The sequence below is a fragment of the Hordeum vulgare genome, chromosome 2H, assembly GCF_904849725.1.
Source record: "Hordeum vulgare subsp. vulgare chromosome 2H, MorexV3_pseudomolecules_assembly, whole genome shotgun sequence".
In the NCBI taxonomy this organism is placed as follows: domain Eukaryota; kingdom Viridiplantae; phylum Streptophyta; class Magnoliopsida; order Poales; family Poaceae; genus Hordeum; species Hordeum vulgare.
The window spans coordinates 448,230,633-448,251,678 of record NC_058519.1 but is presented as its reverse complement, the minus strand read 5'-3'; the positions used below and the strand labels follow the sequence as shown (position 1 = coordinate 448,251,678).

Below are 21,046 nucleotides of genomic sequence, written 5' to 3'. Positions count from 1 at the left end.
AAGTTCCACATTTTTTATGCAAGGGACACGTGACAGACGAACGGATAGTGTATCCGGGTTCGTCTCGTTCTCGTGATCAACTTTCATGTTGAAAATATTTTCATCTGAGCTACGGTTTATTTAATATTATTTTTCAAAGTTTTATTAGTATTAGGAACTAAAACCATATTTAATTAATTCAATTAAATGCTTTTATGACATCAACATGATGCCATGCTCACATCAGCAGTTGACTGGTCAACTCTGACCAGTGGATCCCATCACTACTGGAATTCAATTATTTGCCGTCTGCCACATCTTTGCCGTCAGCCAGAAGATGGCAAAGAACCTCTATGTCGTCAGCTTTGAGAAAATAGACGGTAAACATATGGCTGATGTCAAAAAACCAATTTGCCATCAGCCACCTCTTTGCCGTCTGTCAACCGATGACAAAGGTAGTGAAGGGAGACGACAAATATCTGAGGATAAAGTCCCCACCCCACCCCGCCGCACCCCACCCCTTTGCCGTCTTCCTAACTACCTTTGTCGTCCGCTGTAGACGGCAAAGGGGATGGACCCCTAACGTTCGTCCTGCCCACCCGCTCCCCCACTCTCTCTCCCACTATCTCTCCCCTCTCTCTCCAACGCAACCGCCACCCCACCCCGACGCCGCCGCCCCACCCGAGCGTCGCCGCCGCACCACCGGAGCCGCTCCGGCACCCACCCCGCCCAGGCCCACCCAAGCACGATCGCCGCACCGTTGGCACCCACCCCGCCCCGGCCCACCCCAACATGGCTGCCGCGCCCCCATCGCCCCCATCGCCCCTGCCGCCCCCGGCGCCACTACCGCCCCACCGCCCCCGCCGGTGAGTACCACCTTCGGTCGCCCCTTTTTTCCATTTTTTATGTTTTTTGTTTCGGTTAATTTGGTTAGTTTATAATTAGGTTAGTTTTATTTTTCATTTGGTTAGTTTATTAGTTTATTAAGTTAGTTTATTAGGTCAATTAGGTTAGTTAGTTAGGTTAGAAGAAAAAAGAAGAAAAAAAGAAGGGGAAAATGAAAAAGAAAAAAGGAGAAGAAGAAAAGAATTAGAAGAAGAAGAAGGAAAAGATGAAGGAAAAGAAGAAGAAGAAGAAGAAGAAGAGGAGGAGGAGGAGGAGGACGAGGAGGAGAAAGAAGAAGAAGAAGAAGAAGAAGAAGAAGAAGAAAGAGGAGAGAGGATAAGAAGAAAGAAGAGGAAAATGGAAAAGAAGGAAGAAGAAGAAGAAGAATAAGAAGAGGAAAAAGGACAATAAGGAAGAAGAAGAAGAAGAAGAGAAGAAGAGAAGAAGAGAATAGAAGAAGGGAAGAAGACATAATAAGTCCAAAATGGCATAATTAGCCCATTTAGCTCCAAAATGACATAATAAGTCCAAAATGGCATAATTAGCCCATATATTCTAGAGGCCCCCGACTCCCGACACCACCAACCCCCGACCCTCGATCCCCGATCCCCGACGCCTCTCACACCCAACTCCCGACCCCCGACGCCCGACACCACTGACCCCCGACCGCCCTCCCCCGACCCCCGACTCCCGACCCCCGACTGCACTAACCCCCGAGCCTCGACGACCGACGCCACTAACCCTCGACTCCTGACGCCACTGACCCTCGACCCCCGACCCCCGATGCCCGACGCCACTGACCCTCGACTCCCGAAGCCACTGACCCTCGACCCCCGACCCCCGACCCCCAACGCCACTGACTCTCGACCCCCGACCCCCGACCCCCTACCCCCGACCCCCGACGCCACTAACCCCCAACCGCGGACCCCCGACACCTCTTTGGCCTCTTGTTGATCGAAAAGACCCCAACCCCCGACGCTAGTGACCCTCGACCCCGACGACACTGACCCCCGACCATCGACGCATTTAACCTGACTCCCGACCACCGACACCCGACACCACCGAGCCTCGACGCCACTAAGCCCCGACCCCCGACACCTCTTCTACTCACTGTTGAATGAAAAGGTGCTTTTCGGCCTTCTAGAGGCCCACGGGGTCATAGTTTTGAAAATTATGAGTTAGGTCACATATTTTCCCATTATGTTAATTGTAAATAAATCATATTTGTGTTGATCGTGTGAATTTCAATCTGCAGTTGTTCGACGACCTCCACGTGCATTGGACGAGCTCCGCCCTTGCATTTGTTGGTGAGCACAAATGACTTCTCCTCCTACCCCTTAATTTGCTCTGTCCCGGTGTTCGTGCCAATGAAACTTGCTAGCTATAGGTTTCTTCAATCATGAGTACGCGTGACTAGTATGCGTATCCCGTTCGAAAGGGTGACATCTATAAATATGCATTTCTTTGCATATTTATAACCGCCATCCTTTCGAATTGTCCAACATTATCCATGGACAGCCCGAGTATGTGTAGATTGGGTTCATTTTCCCGTATGCTGTGCTCTGGATCCGATGCAGAATTTCGTCAGTGCCTCCCTGTTGTTCTCCAGGTACACATCCTCTCTGCTTATTGCCGAGACATGTATCAGGAGAACAGCGGGGAGGTGCTGCCGAAATTCTGCGTCGCATCTGGAGCGGAGCATGGGAAAACGAACCCAATCTACACATACTCGGGTGGGATTAGGACCTATCTTTACCTATTAGCGTGTAGGTTGCATAAACGTAATAAAACTGACAAATTTGATTAGCATATGAATATAGATGATGAATTATATATTTATTTCTTGTGCGCCCATAGGTAGCTAGGCAACATGAGTGGTCGTGCTTGGATGTACACTGGTCACCCTAGTCAGAAATACATGACCCATGAATGGTTAACAAAAACCAGGGGGTTTGTGAGAGCCGCATTTGCAAATGGTCAGCAAAAAACATGGTGCCCCTGTCCCAACTGCGACAACTGGAAAAAGCAAACAGAGTTTGAAATGGGTAAACACCTGCAGAAGTGGAGTTTTGCGCCGAATTATACGGTGTGGACTATTCATGGTGAGTCTGACCAACGTGCCAGAGCTAAGGTGATTCGGCGTTGCACCGACGAGCATGGTACCGGGATTGAAGACATGGTGCAAGACTTTGATGATGCTCGGGATTCGGACGATGAGATGGAGGAATCTACAAAGGCCTTCTATGAAATGTTGGAGTCTTCAAACGTCCTCTCCACAAGCAGACTGAGCTTTGTCAGTTGGATGCCATCGCGCAAGTAATGGCTCTGAAGGCTCAATTCAACCTAGGCAGAGAATGCTACGACGTGATGATAACGATATTTGCACGCTTTCTACCCAAAGGCCATGTACTGCCTGCAAACCTGTACCAGTCAGAGAAAATCCTCCGTGTACTTAAGATGCCCTATGAGAACATACATACCTGTGAGAATGGATGTGCCTTATATAGGCTTGAGTATGCGGCCTTGAACTATTGCCCCATTTGCAATTCTTCCAGATATATTGTGGTAGACAACTGTATGGGTGAGTAGAATGGACTCAACTATCTTTCCGCATTATGTTGTGCGTTGGAACCAATATGATTACAATTCTAACAATGAGTTGTGTTGCAGGCTCCTATTCTGAAAGAGAGAGAGGCAATGCAGGTGGTTATGGCGAAGAAGGATAACGAGATGAGGGAGCTGGAGGAGAGGACGACTGCATTGGTGGAGGCGGAGAGGTCACGGAATGATGCGTCTAACAGGGCCATATACGAGCTCTTCATGGTAAGTTTCTTCTTCATATTATTTAAAATCTTTCATTTTAATGTTCGTTTCATTAATAACTCAAAAGTTTGACTTGTCGAACCCAAATGTACAGTCTATGTGCGAGAAGACCGGCCAAGTCCCTCCGGCGATGCCATTCATTAACATGGCGGGGACGGTGAGTTTCATTTCAATGAAGTGATCTTAAGAGTGTCCTCATGCTAACGACACATTGCAAGCGATGTTTGGTGCAAAATATCTCCCGAAACGCATCGCACGACCCTTCTACAGTGGAGCCTTCTCTAGGGCAGCCTTCTCTAGGTGAAACAAGCCAGAGCCATCGTGCTTCACCGCCGTGATGACGATAATGGTATGTTATTTGTAGTGTTTTAATAAAAATTACATATACTTAGCTAAGTTCTCTCCCAAATGACATAATAAGGCTTAGGTAGCTCCAAGATGACCTATTCCCCCTAACTTAGGTATTAAATGGCCTATAATTAGCTTAGCTAGATCCAAAATGGTCTAATAAGCATAGTTTGCTCCGGAATGACATATTTTACCCAAGTAGCTCCGAAATGACCTATAGTTAGCTAGGCTTCTACCTAAATGACATAACTAGCTTAGTTAGCTCCAAAATGGTCTATTTAATAAAACATGACCTATACTTAGCTAATTATCCTCGAAATGACATAATTAGCTTCAAAAAGGCATTCTTAGCTAATTTAGCCCGAAGAAGGGGGCAAGAGGAGAAGAAAGAGGAAAAATGAAAAGAAGGAAGAAGAAGAAGAAGAGAAGAAGAAGAAGAGAAGAAGAAGGACAATAAGAAGGAGAGGAAGGAGGAGAACAAGGAGAAGGAGGTCCTCCTTCTCCTTCTTCTTCCAGCTTCTTCCTCCTTCTCCTTCTCCTTCTTCTTTTCTTCTTCTTCTCCTCTTCCTTCTCCTTCTCCTCCTCCTCCTCCTTCTTCTTTTACTTATTTTTCTCTTCTTGCTTCTTCTCTTTCTCTTCTTCTACGTAGCTTAGACAGATCCAATAAAGACTAAATTGGCTAATTATCCTACAAAATGACATAGTTAGCTTAGTTAGGTGAAAACATCATAAGAACCTTGGTTAGCTCATTAAAATGACCAATGTAGCTAAAAATGAAATAATAAGCTCAAAATGGCATAAGAACCTTGGTTAGCTCATGAATATTATATACTTAGCTTGGCTTCCACCTAAATGATATAAATAGCCAATTTGGCTCCAATATCGCTTAATAAGGATAGTTAGCTCCAAAGTGACATATTTAACCCAAGTGAGCTCTGAAACGACCTATAATTAGCTAGGCTTCCACCTAAATGACATAATTAGCTTAGTTAGCTCCAAAATAACCTATTTAATAAAAAATTACCTATAGTTAGCTAAGTTCTCTCCTAAATGACATAATAACGCTTAGGTAGCTCCAAGATGACCTATTCCCCCCAACTTAGGTATTAAATGGCCTATAATTAGCTTAGCTAGATCCAAAATGGCTTAATAAGCATAGTTTGCCCCGGAATGACATATTTTACCCAAGTAGCTCCGAAATGACCTATACTTAGCTAGGCTTCCACCTAAATGACATAATTAGCTTAGTTAGCTCCAAAATGGTCTATTTAATAAAACATGACCTATACTTAGCTAATTATCCTCGAAATGACATAATTGGCTCCAAAAAGGCATTCTTAGCTAATTTAGCCCGCACAAGGCGACAAGAGGAGAAGAAAGAGGAAAAATGAAAAGAAGGAAGAAGAAGAAGAAGAGAAGAAGAAGAAGAGAACAAGAAGAAGAGAACAATAAGGAGAAGAAGGAGGAGAAGAAGGAGAAGGAGCTCCTCCTTCTCCTTCTTTTTCCTCCTTCTTCCTCCTTCTCCTTCTCCTTCTTCGTTTCTTCTTCTTCTCCCTTCCTTCTCTTTCTCCTCCTCCTCCTCCTCCTCCTTCTTCTTCTTTTACTTCTTCTTCTCTTCTTTCGTCTTCTCTTCCTCTTCTTCTACGTAGCTTAGACTCATCCAACAAAGACTAAATTGGCTGATTATCCTACAAAATGACATAATTAGCTTAGTTAGGTGAAAACATCATAAGAACCTTGGTTAGCTCATTAAAATGACCAATTTAGCTAAAAAATGAAATAATAAGCTCAAAATGGCATAAGAACACTGGTTAGCTCATGAATATTATATACTTAGCTTGGCTTCCACCTAAATGATATAATTAGCCAATTTAACTCCAATATGGCTTAATAAGCACAGTTAGCTCCAAAATGACATATTTAACCCAAGTGAGCTCCGAAACAACCTATAGTTAGCTAGGCTTCCACCTAAAAGACATAATTAGCTTAGTTAGCTCCAAAATGACCTATTGAATAAAAAATGACCTATAGTTAGCTAAGTTCTCTCCTAAATGACATAATAAGGCTAACGTAGCTCCAAGATAACCTATTCCCCCTAACTTAGGTATTAAATGCCCTATAATTATCTTAGCTAGATCCAAAATAGCTTAATAAGCATAGTTTGCTCCGGAATGACATATTTTACCCAAGTAGCTTCGAAATGACCTATAGTTAGCTAGGCTTCCACCTAAATGACATAATTAGCTTAGTTAGCTCCAAAATGGTCTATTTAATAAAACATGACCTATACTTAGCTAATTATCTTTGAAATGACATAATTGGCTCCAAAAAGGCATTCTTAGCTAATTTAGCCCCAAGAAGGGGACAAGAAGAGAAGAAAGAGGAAAAATGAAAAGAAGGAAGAAGAAGAAGAAGAGAAGAAGAAGGACAAGAAGAAGGAGAAGAAGGAGGAGAAGAAGGAGAAGGAGCTCCTCCTTCTCCTTCTTCTTCCTCCTTATTCCTCCTTCTCCTTCTCCTTCTTCTTTTCTTCTTCTTCTCCTCTTCCTTCTCCTTCTCGTCCTCCTCCTCCTCCTCCTCCTTCTTCTTTTACTTATACTTCTTTTCTTGCTTCTTCTCTTTCTCTTCTTCTACGTGGCTTAGACTCATCCAACAAAGACTAAATTGGCTAATTATCCTACAAAATGACATAATTAGCTTAGTTAGGTGAAAACATCATAAGAACCTTGGTTAGCTCATTAAAATGACCAATTTAGCTAAAAATGAAATAATAAGCTCAAAATGGCATAAGAACCTTGGTTAGCTCATGAAAATTATATACTTAGCTTGGCTTCCACCTAAATGATATAATTAGCCAATTTAGCTCCAATATGGCTTAATAAGCATAGTTAGCTCCAAAATGACATTTTTAACCCAAGTGAGCTCCGAAACGACATATAGTTAGCTAGGCTTCCACCTAAATGTCGTAATTAGCTTAGTTAGCTCCAAAATAACCTATAGTTAGCTAAGTTCTCTCCTAAATGACATAATAAGGCTTACATAGCTCCAAGATGACCTAGTCCCCCTAACTTAGGTATTAAATGGCCTATAATTAGCTTAGCTTGATCCAAAATGGCTTAATAAGCATAGTTTGCTCCGGAATGACATATTTTACTGAAGTAGCGCCGAAATGACCTATAGTTAGCTAGGCTTTCCACCTAAATGACATAATTAACTTAGTTAGCTCCAAAATGGTCTATTTAATAAAACATGACCTATACTTAGCTAATTATCCTCGAAATGACATAATTAGCTCCAAAAAGGCATTCTTAGCTAATTTAGCCCGAAGAAGGGGACAAGAGGAGAAGAAAGAGGAAAAATGAAAAGAAGGAAGAAGAAGAAGAAGAGAAGAAGGAGAAGGATGAAGAAGAAGGAGAAGGAGAAGGAGGAGAGAAGCTCCTTCTTATTCTTCTCCTCCTTCTTCTCATTCTTCTTGTCCTCCTTCTTTTCTTCTTCTTCTCCTCTTCCTTCTCCTTCTCCTACTCCTTCTCCTCCTCCTCCTCCTTCTTCTTCTTTTTCTTCTCCTTCTTCTTCTCTTCTTGCTTCTTCTCTTTCTTCTTCTACGTAGGTTATTTTCCCCAACAAAGACATACTTAGATAATTATCGTCCAAAATGACATAATTAGCATAGTTAGGTAAAAACATCATAAGAACCATGGTTACCTCATTAAAATGACTAATTTAGCTCCAAAATGACATAATAAGGTCAAAATGGATTAATAATCATAGTTGGCTACAAAATGACATATTTTATCCAAGTTAGCTCTAGAATGACCTATACTTAGCTAAGTTATCTCCTAAATGACATAATAAGGCTATGTAGCTCCAAGATGACCTATTCCACCTAACTTAGCTATTAAAAGGCCTATACTTAGCTAAGTTCTCTCCGAAATAACCTATATACTTCTTCATCTAGTATTATTCTTCTAACTTTCTTATTTGTCATTTTGCAGATTACATTCACTTCACGGGAAACTTCGATTATATTGATGGAATGCTTGAAGATGATTTATTGTACCATGGCTTCACGAAAGCTTGTATTGAAACTATTGTAGTATATGGATATATATGAAACTTTGTATGCATGTGGATGAAACTGGTGTAATATATGGTTTGGTACGGATGGAACTTGCATAATATGTATGTACTATGGATGAAAGTTATTTTCATATGGTTATGAGTACGGAAACAAATTTATTTTTGTCAAATATATATATATATATATGTATATATATATATCCTGATTATTGTGAAAAATGTTGGATATAATAAGAAATAAAATAAAAGGGGCTGGTTCCCCCCTTTGCCGTCTGCCCCCACATGGCAAAGGGGGGATGGCAGACGGTAAAGAGGGGAGAGAGAGGGGCTTAGTTCCCCCGTTTGCCATCTGCATCCACATGGAAAAGGGGGGAGGGGAGACGACAAAGAGCGGAGAGAGAGGGGCTTAGTTCCCCACTTTGCCGTCTGCCCCCACATGGCAAAGGGGAGGATGGCAGACGGCAAAGAGGGGAGAGAGAGGGGCTTAGTTCCCCCCTTTGCTGTCAGCCCCCTCATGGCAAAGGGGGGAGGGCAGGCGGCAAGAGGGGAGAGAGAGGGGCTTACTTCCCCCCTTTGTCGTCAACCCCCTCATGGCAAAGGGGGGGAGGGCATACGACAAAGAGAGGAGGCCTGCCGTTAACACTTAACGGGACCGTTGGTGTATCTACCATCCCATTTAATTTGCCTTATGCCCCCTCATGGCAAAGATTCTTTGCGCCCGCTTTAAAAAAGCGGACGGCAAAGAACGTCTTCATCGGATTTTTTTTGCCGTCTACTTTGCCGTCTACTGACCGACGGCAAAGCCTTTGCCGTCTATGGTTCCCCCCTTTGCCGTCAGCCATGGCAGACAGCAAAATTATAAATTCCAGTAGTGCAGGTTTCATAGACAAAATTTTTAATTAGGGTTAATTATTAATTAATAATATTAATTTAGTGCGGGGCCCATGTGTCATACACTATTAGGATCATTTAATTAGCAGAATTAATTAACATCCTTTAATTATTATTTTCTATTTGATCTAAAAACATTATTAACTAATTAACACAATAATTAACCAGTCAAATTAATCCTAAATTACCCATTTAATTAATTAAATAATATATTTATTTATTTATTTATTTTGTTAATAAAACATATATATATTTTTATATTTTTTTGTAACAGTTTAAGAGGGGGGTCCTTGGGCCCCCCCATCATACACACAAAAAGAAGGGTTACTCGGGAGGTTAATTCCCCCCACTAACCAGCTCGGTTTGGGGCTAGGTGTCCAGGGCCAGGGGTGCGGGGCGATGGTCGTTGGTCACCAGAACGGTGACGGGAAGGGAAAAGGGAAGGTGGGTGGCTCACATCGAACATAGGGGAGTGGCAGTGTGCGTGGGGATGGGCGATGACCGACGTCGGAGGGGCCGACGGGGAGCTTTGGTTGAGGTGGTGGTCGTGGTGGCCGGTTGGAGTTGAGGTGGTCGACGTGGTCTGTCCTGTAGGTGGAGGCGGGGCGAGGCAGTGGCGGACGGAGGGGTGGATCCGGTGGCGGATGGAGTCGGGGTCGGAGCGAACTGGCCGCTAGTGGCCGGCGGAGGCGGCCGATGGCTCTGGCCGGCCGGTGGGAGCACCGCTTGGATGCTGGAGAACGAGAGGGAGAGTGGGGGGCTTTTGTCCTGGGAGAAGGAGAGGGAGCCGGCGAGCGAGAAGGTGAGGGAGGAGCTGGGGCTGGTGTGCAGCCGAGAATGAGGGGCAGGGGCGTGGCTGTTGAGCTGGGGGAGGTGGATGGTGGCGCTGTGGCTCCGGTCACTGGGGGGAGCAAGGGGAACTAGGAGAGGGTGAGCGAGGCTGACGAGGGTGATGGGGAGTGGCTGGGCGAGGCTGGTGCGTAAGGGAGAGAAGCTGGCGAGGCGATGGGGAGAGAACGAGGAAGAGGCTTGGTCCCTCGTGGGCAGGGGATTGAGCGAGGGGGTTTTCGTGGCTGGGGGTGTTGGTGGGACGAGGGGGGTGACGAGGGAGCCAGCCTCGTGGCTTCCGTGGCGGCGGGGCGTGGAAGTGGAGAGCGCTAGGGTTCCAGGGGGTATTATACCCCGTGGTGGATGGGTCGGCTGGTGTAAAGCGGCCAAGGCCCAGGGGGACAAGAGGGTCTTTTCTTTTATTTTTTATTTTCTTTTTCTTCTCTCTCTCTCTCTTTATTTTCTTTTTCTTTTGTTTTATTTTATAGTTTCTGTTTTAAATACTTTTAGTAAATTGCACTTTGTAAAATTATGGCACATGGCCAAATATTTAAAAACCACAATATCTAACAGTGTCAAAAGGAGTTTGGGGCCCTTTTGAAATTATCTCAGTACTCTAAAATTTAAAAGGAAATCTTAATAATTGATTTGGTCATTATTTTATTTATTTGAGGCACCAAAACAATTTATAAGAACTGGGTTACAATGTTATAGTTACTTATGGAATATCTGGATCCTATCCATGATTTTAAATTTTCATATTTGATGAAATATTAATTCCACTTATTAACTGAATTTTGAAATTCATAGGAATCCTAAATGAGGTATGGTTCCAAGGTTGACCATGAACTCTCGAGCAACATGATTAATTTAATCATGGTGATCACTTTAGCTTGATTACAAGGGTTACCGTAAAATGACACTGGGGATGTCACAACTCTCCCCTAGTAACAAGAATTCTCGTCGTGAGAATTTAGAGGTAGAAGGAAAGAGCTCGGGTATTCATCACGAAGATGATCCTCGCCTTCCCAAGTAGCTTCATCTTTAGAATGGTTTGAGCACTACACTTTAAGGAACTTGGTGACTTTGCGACGAGTCTGACGTTCAGCCTAATCGAAAATGCGGATCGTATGCTCTTCATAAGAGAGGTCTTGTTGGAGCTCAAGCATATCATGATCCACTGCTCGAATAGGATCCTTGAAGCAGCGGCGGAGCTGAGACACATGGAAGACATTGCGAACCTGAGAAAGGTTCGCCGATAGTTCCAATTGACAAGCCACTTTTCCACGCCGTTTGAGAACAGTGAAAGGCCAATATATAGAGGAGCTAACTTCCCCTTGATCCCAAAACAGTGTGCACCTCCCATTGGTGTGACACGAAGATAACCCTTTTTTCCAGGTTGATAGACCATATCTTGATGATGATGGTCATACTGAATCTTTTGACAAGACTTAGCAGCCTTCAGATGGTCATGAATAATGCGGACTTGATCTTCAGCATGCTGGATAACATACGGACCGAAGAGTGATCGGTCTGTTGAACGATGGCTCTAGAATTCCATTGAAGCCAAGTGTAAAGGATACCTTGGAGTCATGGATGCACAGGAGAGTCAGATTTTGATCCCGTGGAACTTTGGGTTATGGGTCCACCATGTGGGTTACGAGTAGGCAAAACGGTGACATCTTATATGGTCTTGATAGCAAGACATGTGAGAGGATAACCTATGAGTTATGTTGGTAACAACGTCGGTACCAAGGGAGGGGACGAATAGAACCATTTTCCTGCTCGTTGAAACGAGGCGGACCAATAGGCAAAGTTCTCATCCACCGTCGGCTACCGGAATGTTATCCACAATAGTAACAACGTCTTACTCAGAGAGTTGTATACCGAGATTTTTATCTAATGAGGGAATTAACACTGCTTAGATGAGTTCAGATACAAGAAAGTTCAAACTGACCAATGGGAAGGAAAATGTCTTCACACACACAAGTATTAGAGTATTCCATTCCCGAGGAAAAATAGGCTATGGTATATGTGATAGGTTATCAAGTACATAACAATTTAGATAAAGAGGAAGAAGAATCGTGATGTTTACCCCTACCATACGGTTTGGATAATCGATCAAGAACAATTTAGCATTGCGCTTCCAATGTTCCTGTTGAAATTTGTAGTACCACATCCGTGCTTCGAGGTAGCATCGACATGGTCATCAGATAAAGGTTGGACTTTGGGTACTTAAAGGATCCATCAAAAACAACTTATAAAATAAGCCATTTAGTTTCCGCATGGTAGAATGGCTAACCTTACATATGGAAGAATTTATAACAATAGGTCCTTTGGCCCGGTGTGTTGGACAAGACAGCATCGTACCGGTTTACCTAAAGACCAAAGTTATAATTATTGGGAAATGTTCCAACCATCATATCTGCCCGAGATTCAGATCTGATTGGTGTCACGACACCTCAGATTCAAGATGCCTAAGAAGAAAAGATGAAGATGGAAGATTCTCATGATATGAGCTACACAAGTAATTCTTGAATCATGAGTTCGATTGTAAGACATATGAACACAATGTCAAGACATTCGTGCCCACATAGAATTCTTACGTCAAAATGCAACTGAGTTATCATAACCATCATCGAGGATAACAAGGTTCCATGTGTAAGTATGGATTAGCTCTTATGAAGGAACTTCTTTTCCCTTGATCAAATCAGTCAGTGGCTTGGGGTGCTAAGAGAAATTATATGGAGTGAAGATAGCAAATCTTCAAAACAAATAACACTTTGCACATGCGTGAATGACTTGGGAAGATCCTAGAGGAAGCAAAACAAAACTTTCACATATTCACGGTGGCAAGAATGCACATAAACTTTGGGGAAATATTTCTGCTATCAAGCACATTCTTCATGAGCTAGGCACAAGGATAATGCTTTCAAGAGCTTCATCGCGGAACATGGAGAAGTTGAGGGTGTGGCTGATGGGCTCAACAACAACCCTTCAAGATTTTGACAGGGATGAATTTCCCAAATTTATAATATCAAGGAGATAGAATTTGTCAAGTCAAATTCACTACAAGAAATATGCTCATACTTGACGTTTTTTAAAACGTCGTTGATGAATTCGTCATAAATCTACGACGATTTCATCCGAGATGATCGTAAACCGTTTGAGGGGATCAAATCTACATATAAATTACGACGATGTGATTCAAAAACGTCATAACCGCATAAGATGAGACCGTCATAATTTTTACGACGATTATCAAAATATCGTAACATGTTCTAACTATGTTGACATGTCACTCGTGGGTCCATTCTATCTCACCTCATCCTAGTTTGTGAAGCAACCTACTATTCTGTCACTCCAAAAATTCTTGAAAAATTCTCATAAATACTTTGGATCATATATTCCTCAAATATGTAAAAACCCTTCCTTCCATAGTTCAAAAATAATTCAGCAATATTCATTTTCCTATCCTGTTCAGAATAGTACTTTGTGAAGGAAGTGCTATTTCTATTTCTTTGATTACCCTCATATTTTTGGGCACTCTTTCCTATCCAAATCATTGCCTCATGAAAACTTTCGTAACGATTTGCCTAGTAAATCTTTCTCGGCAAATTTCCAAAGTTTGTGTTCAGCTAACAGCTTTGTGAAGGAAGTACTAGATAGCAATATCCTTATGAGTTGAATTTTTTCCATATCTTCTATGTGCCCAAAACATAGCTCTCCACAAAATTTTAGCCCCATCTAATAATCCATGTGAGCACATCATCCAATCTTTGTTTCTGGTAAAAATTTAGCCTTAAGCAACATTGTCTGCCATTCCAATATGCACCCTTGTGCATAATATTAGATCATTTGAGAAAAATATGAGCTAGAAAGGTCGCAAATGCATAGAACTCGGTGATCATACATAAAATGTGGTCTAAGTTGAGTGAAAATTTCAGTGATGCCCTTTTGCACAATATTTTTGATAGCTGGTTCACAAAATCTACTTATTTTTAGCACTTAGAAACTAGTATTTTTAATCATAGATGTTTCCAACCAATGATAACTCTTCCCATGGATTACCCCACTATATCCAATCTAAGCCGTCCACACTCGATGGAGGGCTCGGTGGAGGTCGGCGTGACATCCACAACTATTGCTATAGTAACCTATGTAATTAAGCTACAGTAATTCCACGCTAATGTTGCCACGTCACCGTGATTTATATTGTTGATCTCGCGTTAGTTCAAACGGTTCAAATTTGAATTTAAAAATAAAATCAAGCGATAAAAGTTTTGGAATATCAAAATAAAAATATTCGGGTGTGTCGGATATTACCTAAGAGAATTGTCCTTTTGAAATTATTAATTTTAAGGAGTTTTATTGCGCTAAAATAAAATAAAACTAAAGCTCTTAAATAAAGAAATAGAAAAAGAAAGAAATAATAAAAAGACGGAAGGAAACCCCCTTATCCAAACTGGGCCGACCCCAGCTAGCCCACCTAACGGGGTGTATTTAACCTCCATCTAACCCTAAATCGAGCCAAAGCCTCATTCCCACTCCACCCCACGCCGCCACCCCATCCACGAGTCCCACGGCGCCCCGTCTCCCCCTTGTCCCGTGTCCCCATTGCCCCCCTCGCTCTCTCTCCCACGGAGCCACCGCCGACCACGCCGGCCCTCCCTCCCCTCGCTCACCTCACCCCGCCGCCGCACCCCCCCCCCAACCGGAGCGCCCCTGCGGGTCTCGGGCATGCATGTGAGGAGGGAGTTGCTACGGCAGGGTGCGGCTCTGGAAGAGATGAGGCGCCGGCTCGAGCAGCGGCGGGCGCGCGCGGACGGCCTCGCCATCGCCAGGAGGAGGGCCGCCGGGGGCGTCGACCGGCAGAAGGAGCAGATGCAGGCACAGATCGAGCGGGTGCTGCCGCTCTCCACGGCCCTCGCCGCCGCGCACCGACAGGTGCAGGTACTTGACCGTTTCTCCCTCCTCTCCACACGAGATCGATCGGAACGCGTTGGGTATTGTGGTTGGCTGCGTTCGGTCCGATAGCTTATCTGAAATGCACCTCAAAAAAATTGGTGGGGGGAATCCGTTGATTCCTTCCTTCCTTGCAGGTTGCAGCAGTCCGGGGAGGGGAGAGAGGGGCGAGATGGGGTCGGTGGTGCTGACGACGCTGCGGCGGAAGCGGGAGGTCGACGCCGCCATCCGCGACACCTTCGGCAAGGTCCTTGTCCTCCGATTCGGCCGCGCCTCGCACTCCGTCTGCCTCCAGCTCGACGACGTCGTAAGTACGTAGCACATAGTCGTCGCCCGCGGCTCGCCACGTCTCTCCCTTCTCTTCTCCCCGTAGCTGCCTTCTGATTCCACCGGTTCTGGTCAAGATGATCCATGAATCCTCCATTCGGGGTTCCTTATTTTTTTGTGCGCCGATGTGACAGGAATTTGATAGTAGCTATGAACAGTTGGTTCAGTCTGATTACGTTCTTGAAGGGTCTTGTTATGCGCATTAGTTTGTCTTGCCGTTTTGGCAGGTACTGCCCTGATTAGGTGTTGATTTCTACACTGTTAATTAAGTTGTAAGGTTTATTATGGAGAAGAAATTGTTCCCACTTGATAACATGGGCGTGATGAAGCTATGTGTTAATACCTTGTCTGAAGTTGATTTCAAATTTTTACGGTCAGATTGTAGCGAGGTAGTCATTTCCTTTACTATTAAGAGTGATTGCACTGTTGTCTGTTCACAAATACTCACTAGTACAATTTTCCCTGTGGGAATGAGATGACAAGCCTGGTTTCTATATCCTGTAGTTCTCAAAACAACTAAGGGCTAATGCGATTACAAACTTGGTCGCCTTGAGCAGGGTAAGATTAAGAGGCAGAACCTGATATTCAAATGATTTAACCTTAAACTGGATTACTGGGTGCTGTATATTCTAAGCAAAATCTGCCAATCATGGTAAAAACTAGACTGTTAATACACATGTCTTACAGTGACGTGACATGAACAAAAGAGGAGCAAAGGAAAAGAATGTTTGGACACCTCTAGGTGATCCTGCCTTAACTCCTGGTGGCTTCCACCTCATTCGTTTGATAGGATTGTTTGTAAATAATTGAACTTATTGATGGCAAGCTTTTCATTCACGTCCTTTTCTGCATCAAATTTTATGAATTCTGTAATGTGTATGCTATTTTATTTATTTTATCATGTTCTTGTTGTTTCAACAGCTCACAAAATCTTCTTGGGACATATCCAAATTTGCAAGGGTAGCATTGGTTGACATGGATTCTGAGGAGATTCAAGTGTATGTTGACTATTTTGATATCACGTTGAGGCCGAGGTTCTGCCTGAAACGGCATTATATGTGATATGACATGTTAATTTTTTTAGTTCACTCTTTTGCATAAACGGTAGCTTATCTCTGCTTCCTTTTATGCATTGGAGGTATACACGAAAGGTGCTATTGTTTGTTAACTGACTGTTGTTTGTACACTGAAAACTGCTAGTTGCCTTGGTTGAAAAACTGCTACTTTTGTTAATTGACTCGAAAACTGCTATTGTTTGAACACAGTCTGCAGCTTGAATATCTCATTAGTAAAAAAGCTTCCACACTCTGTTGTTTGTACAATGGTAAACTGCTTGTTCACATACTAAAAAAATGGTAATCACTAGCAATTGTACAAAGTGATGTTGTTTGTACTTTTTTTGGTGTTCATATTGTTAACTGTCTGGAAAAATGCTATTTCTATTTTCTAATGATTGAAAACAGGTTGAAAAAATTGAACTTTGCACCTGATAAATAATTAATTTTTACATAGTTTGTCCTATTGAATAAGAAAAGGAGGAACTAGGGGTTGGTTATGCATGTCAATTTACAATTCTAGTTCCGAGTGTAGTATGTGTAGTGGGGACTAGTGGAATTAAAACAACGTCGTAAGGGCTCTGGGAAAGAACTTTAGTATCCCAACCTCCGAGCATGACCAAGGTGAACAGAAAGAGTGAACTATACAACTCCATTTCTGGTAAATGACAAGCACATATGGCTATCCCATTTCACCAGATTTTCTGTGAATGTTAAGGAATAACATTGGAAGAGTTGGTATTCTGAAGCTAGTAGTTTGTTGTTCTCATGCAATGAATCTGTAAAGTGAAAATCCAAAATCCAACACATCAGTTTATTTAGTCTAATATTTATTTTCGAACAAAGGGAGTAGCAGTTAGCCTAGTTGTGACAAGTTATTGAATATTGTACCACATGGTTCCGCCACTTGGTATTGTATCATTTCACTGTCTATAGTTTCGAGTCTTCTGTTTAGAGATATGCGTTCTCTTTTCCAGTTTCATTGTTTTTGTAAACTGAAATCCATTTTAATTATTTATAGACCCCTTTGTTCCTAGACATTCATCTTGACACATGTGTGGGCATATTGACATTGCATGATTATTGATTATTTATCCACTTATTTGTGTTTCCATATGCATGTTAATCTGCTAAAGTTATCTGGAGATTTTGGTTGATATCTTAAAATCTCGTTTCTTTATTCAGGTCCCATGAACATATGTCCGCACTGCTTCTGGACATCATTGTTGACAAACACGCAATAGATATTGAACCTGACTATTTGAAAGCTATCAAGGTAAATTGCATCTCACTGTAGGAACTTGTGGTGGCACATGCTTGGTTCATGTTCCAATTTTGAAACAATTTTACTTATTGGTTATATAGAATTATGATTTGCGATCTGTCATCTCTCGGGAGAACTGTTATAAAAAATGAAATAAATAACCTGGAGCAGTCGGGCATAAGTTTATCTGTAGGGAGAACTGCTATTCTAAGTTATTAAACTCTTACCCTACTCCTTCAAAAAACTGGGCAGGAATTGATTGTTGCAAGCTACTTATGTTGATTTCTGCACATGTTCTTCCAAACTACTTATGTGTAGCATACATATAGTTATATGTTAATTATTGTTCTATTGGGCTTGACTACCTTGTCAAACTATCTAGGACAGGTCTGTTTGCAATGAATGTACATAACTATTGTTTCTACCTCTTTCATATTCGACAGACATGATAGTAACAATAGGCTATTTAATTATATGTGAAGCCAGAAGCTATCTTTGTTGCTAGTGTCTTAAATAAATAAAAAATCTATAATAATGATCTGAAATGTCGTGCAGGTGATCGTTGGTGTTGCCGCTATTGTTGTCCTGGGATCAGTGCCTCACCACTTCAATGTCATGATTCTTGGCCCAAGGCAGCCTTCGTACGGAGGTGTCCATTGTACTGTTGGGACAGTAGCCGATGTGCCATTGTTTTATTATGCAATTTTGTCCGTTCTTGCTATATTCATGTGTAAAGAAATGTATTCAAGAGATGAGTTATTGTGTTATGTAAGCTTGTGATATGTATTTTGTGATGTTATATGATGGTTGATTTTAATTCGACTTGAGTATTCTTGATTTAAATATGAAATAGTGTTGGATTTAGTACTAGACAAATAATTGGGTTAAAAAGGCCCAACAAATAGAAATGAATCCAAGTTCTCGAACAAAAAATTGCTGAATTCAAAAATGAAAAAGGGTCAAAACTGAAACTGGACCAAATGTATTTGGGCACTAAAAGGACAGGGCCCAAATTATAATGATATATAAAAATTCGAAAAAAATACTGTAAAATAGGCTAAGGCCCAAAAGAAGCCCAATAAGAAAAGCCCCAAAAAAATAAAACGAGCCCATGTGATCAATTGAAATGGGTTGGGCTGATTTCAGCCATGGCGTTTTGATTTCGTCGTAATTTTGCCACGTAGGACTGGGTTTGATTGTCAGCGATGATTTAGGATCGTCGTAAAGGTTATGACAATCCAAGAATCGTCGTAAAGTTACGACGATTTTGACCAAAACGTCGTTGCTGTTCATTTCTGACGCTCTGTTTTTTATGCTTGGTTTTTCGTCGTGCGATCGTCGTAAATGAAAAACCGTGAAGATGTAGCGACGAAAAAATAGCGTCGTGTACTAGCATATTCCTTGTAGTGGTATAATGTCGTATGCTCGAGGGAACAACAACAATTAGACACTAGTTGAATGGTGCGCTCGGAAATACGGACGGAGTAGCACGACCAATGCTAGAATGTTGAGTCAACCACCAACACACCACGAATGACACAATCAGTTGTTAACCTCAAGGCAATAGGGTTTCGAGAAGCATTGGGATCACACATCAAAGTTCACTTGTTGGTATTCCGGTTTGAAACAACACGACACCAAGAAATGAATGGTGATGGCGAGAAGTATTACTATATCAAGAACTCTTTAGACGTGTGCAATTCTCATGACATTCTTGACATAAAATATAGTAATACTCCAAGGTAGAAGATAACATAAGCTGAATAGCAAGGAGCTTAAGGGACAATACAAAACATGAACATGTTTGTTTTGGAGGGAGGCAAACAAGGATGTCGATGATAATACAATTCAACGAGGGGAAGGGATGGTATTTATCATCATGCATTCGGTCGATGCCCTGGAATAGCTCAGAATGCTGATGATGATCACGACACAATTGTCAAGAAGTTTCTTGAAGATTTAATCGTTCAGCGACGACATCAAGAAGGGAATGATGCAGCGAAAGTTTTTCAGAATCACAGTTAAGACCGCTAGCTTTGAATTGAGATTGCCTTTGAGGACAACCAACATGATGTGGAAAGCTTGATGTAAGCTTAACGCACAGCTGGAATTGTGTTCCAGGGATGAAGGGTATAGATAGCATGGTCAATCTTTAGCATGGCGGTGACGATGCAGCCTGACATCTTGGAAAAACAAGAGCGAGTACCAACCCATAAGCAAAGGAGATTACTACGAGTTGTTGAATTGCATTGCATACTCGATTCAGTTATCGGTGGCCTTGTGTGTCCAACAACTCAAAACACGAGGAAAACTGGAATTAATGAAATGTCCTAGTTGATGAGGAGCTCACAAGAAGTTATATAGCTCCGTGATATTCTCAGGATACAAGGGATAATACTCGAAGGTAGATCAACATTAAGGCTTGGACTGATGTATTGATCTGAAGAAGACAAGTACTTCATCTCGTCTGAGAATGAAATCAAGGTAGGGCAAAATGGTCGGACCACGATTGCAAAGGACAAGATCACAGATACCAGATAAAACCACAGAATGAATGATTATTGATACGAGAAGCTTCTATGGTAGGATCAATGTCGTCTCTATGGACATGAACACAAGTTAAAGGTCGACACCCACTTCATCAATGCATCACCTGCCATTTACTCCTTGCCTTTGATGAGCTTGTAGCTTGGAAATATTACATGGCAAAACACAAGAAGAGTAAGACTCATGAACACTCTTCAGGTCATATTGTTTTAGGAAGGCATAGGTTCAACCCATCTGGGTATCTTAGGAACATATACCACAAACATCAAGAGTAATTAACACATGCTTGAAGAGCATGGCTGACAAGGGCATAGGATACAACTTTATCATAGGGAGAAGACACAATTTACCAATGGCATCCTGTATCAGGGGAAGAATACCACAAGAGTTTATAAAGGTAAAGGATGCCTTCGGATAATAACCCAACAATGGGTCTGACAGTCCACAAAGGACCTCATGTGAGTATCGGTACCTAATCAGAGGGAGATAAAATGCAAGGCATCAGATTATAGAACATTTGAAAATTATTGATACTTAATTACCAAAGGAATTTAGGATTTCTAGGTTCGTGTATCAGAATCAGATTCTCCGAAGAAAGATGAATAAGCTGATTAGAATTAGATGGGCAATCAATCAAAGTTGATTTGTCCAGAACTAGCTCCTCTCTGGAAGGACGTTTGAGCCGGAAAGATAATTTATGAGTATCTGCTGATGATTGTGTGCATTCACACAAAGATTGAATCAATAAGATGAGAGGAAAATCACAAAGGATTTTAATGAATGCTGCTAGACATATGGATTAAACCATAACACAAGAAGGTGAGAAGGTCATGAACAATAGGCTACTGAGGATTTCGGAAGATCGAATAGTAATTCAGAGGAGTTTCAAAACCCATGACAACTGATGATGGACAAATCCCCGATAAGATAATTCGTTGCATCTCGTAAAACAAGAGCAATTGGAAAAGAAAGTATGAACGACATTTGTATGCAGTCGTCCATAAGGGTTGATGGAGGAAGGGAAATCACATAAGCGACGAGCATCATCTCTTGAGAGAAC

The 21,046-nt window shown here is 42.1% G+C and overlaps 1 protein-coding gene across 1 annotated transcript; it reads left to right on the top strand.

The window, feature by feature from the left end:
• The first annotated feature begins 14,965 nt into the window (after nucleotides 1-14,965).
• On the top strand, nucleotides 14,966-16,352 carry LOC123430233 (thioredoxin-like protein 4B). The gene is made up of 2 exons (XM_045114111.1): nucleotides 14,966-15,100; nucleotides 16,042-16,352. The coding sequence occupies exons 1-2, from the start codon at nucleotides 14,966-14,968 to the stop codon at nucleotides 16,180-16,182; spliced, it is 276 nt and encodes a 91-aa protein (XP_044970046.1). The 3' UTR covers nucleotides 16,183-16,352.
• Nucleotides 16,353-21,046: the final 4,694 nt, after the last annotated feature.

What these genes read in the sequence shown, in the direction of transcription:
- LOC123430233 (XM_045114111.1), top strand. Translation starts at nt 14,966, where the DNA reads ATGGGGTCGGTGGTGCTGACGACGCTGCGGCGGAAGCGGGAGGTCGAC. An exon ending in GCCTCCAGCTCGACGACGTC is followed by an intron (nt 15,101 to 16,041) that starts GTAAGTACGTAG and finishes TTGTTTCAACAG; the next exon opens with CTCACAAAATCTTCTTGGGA.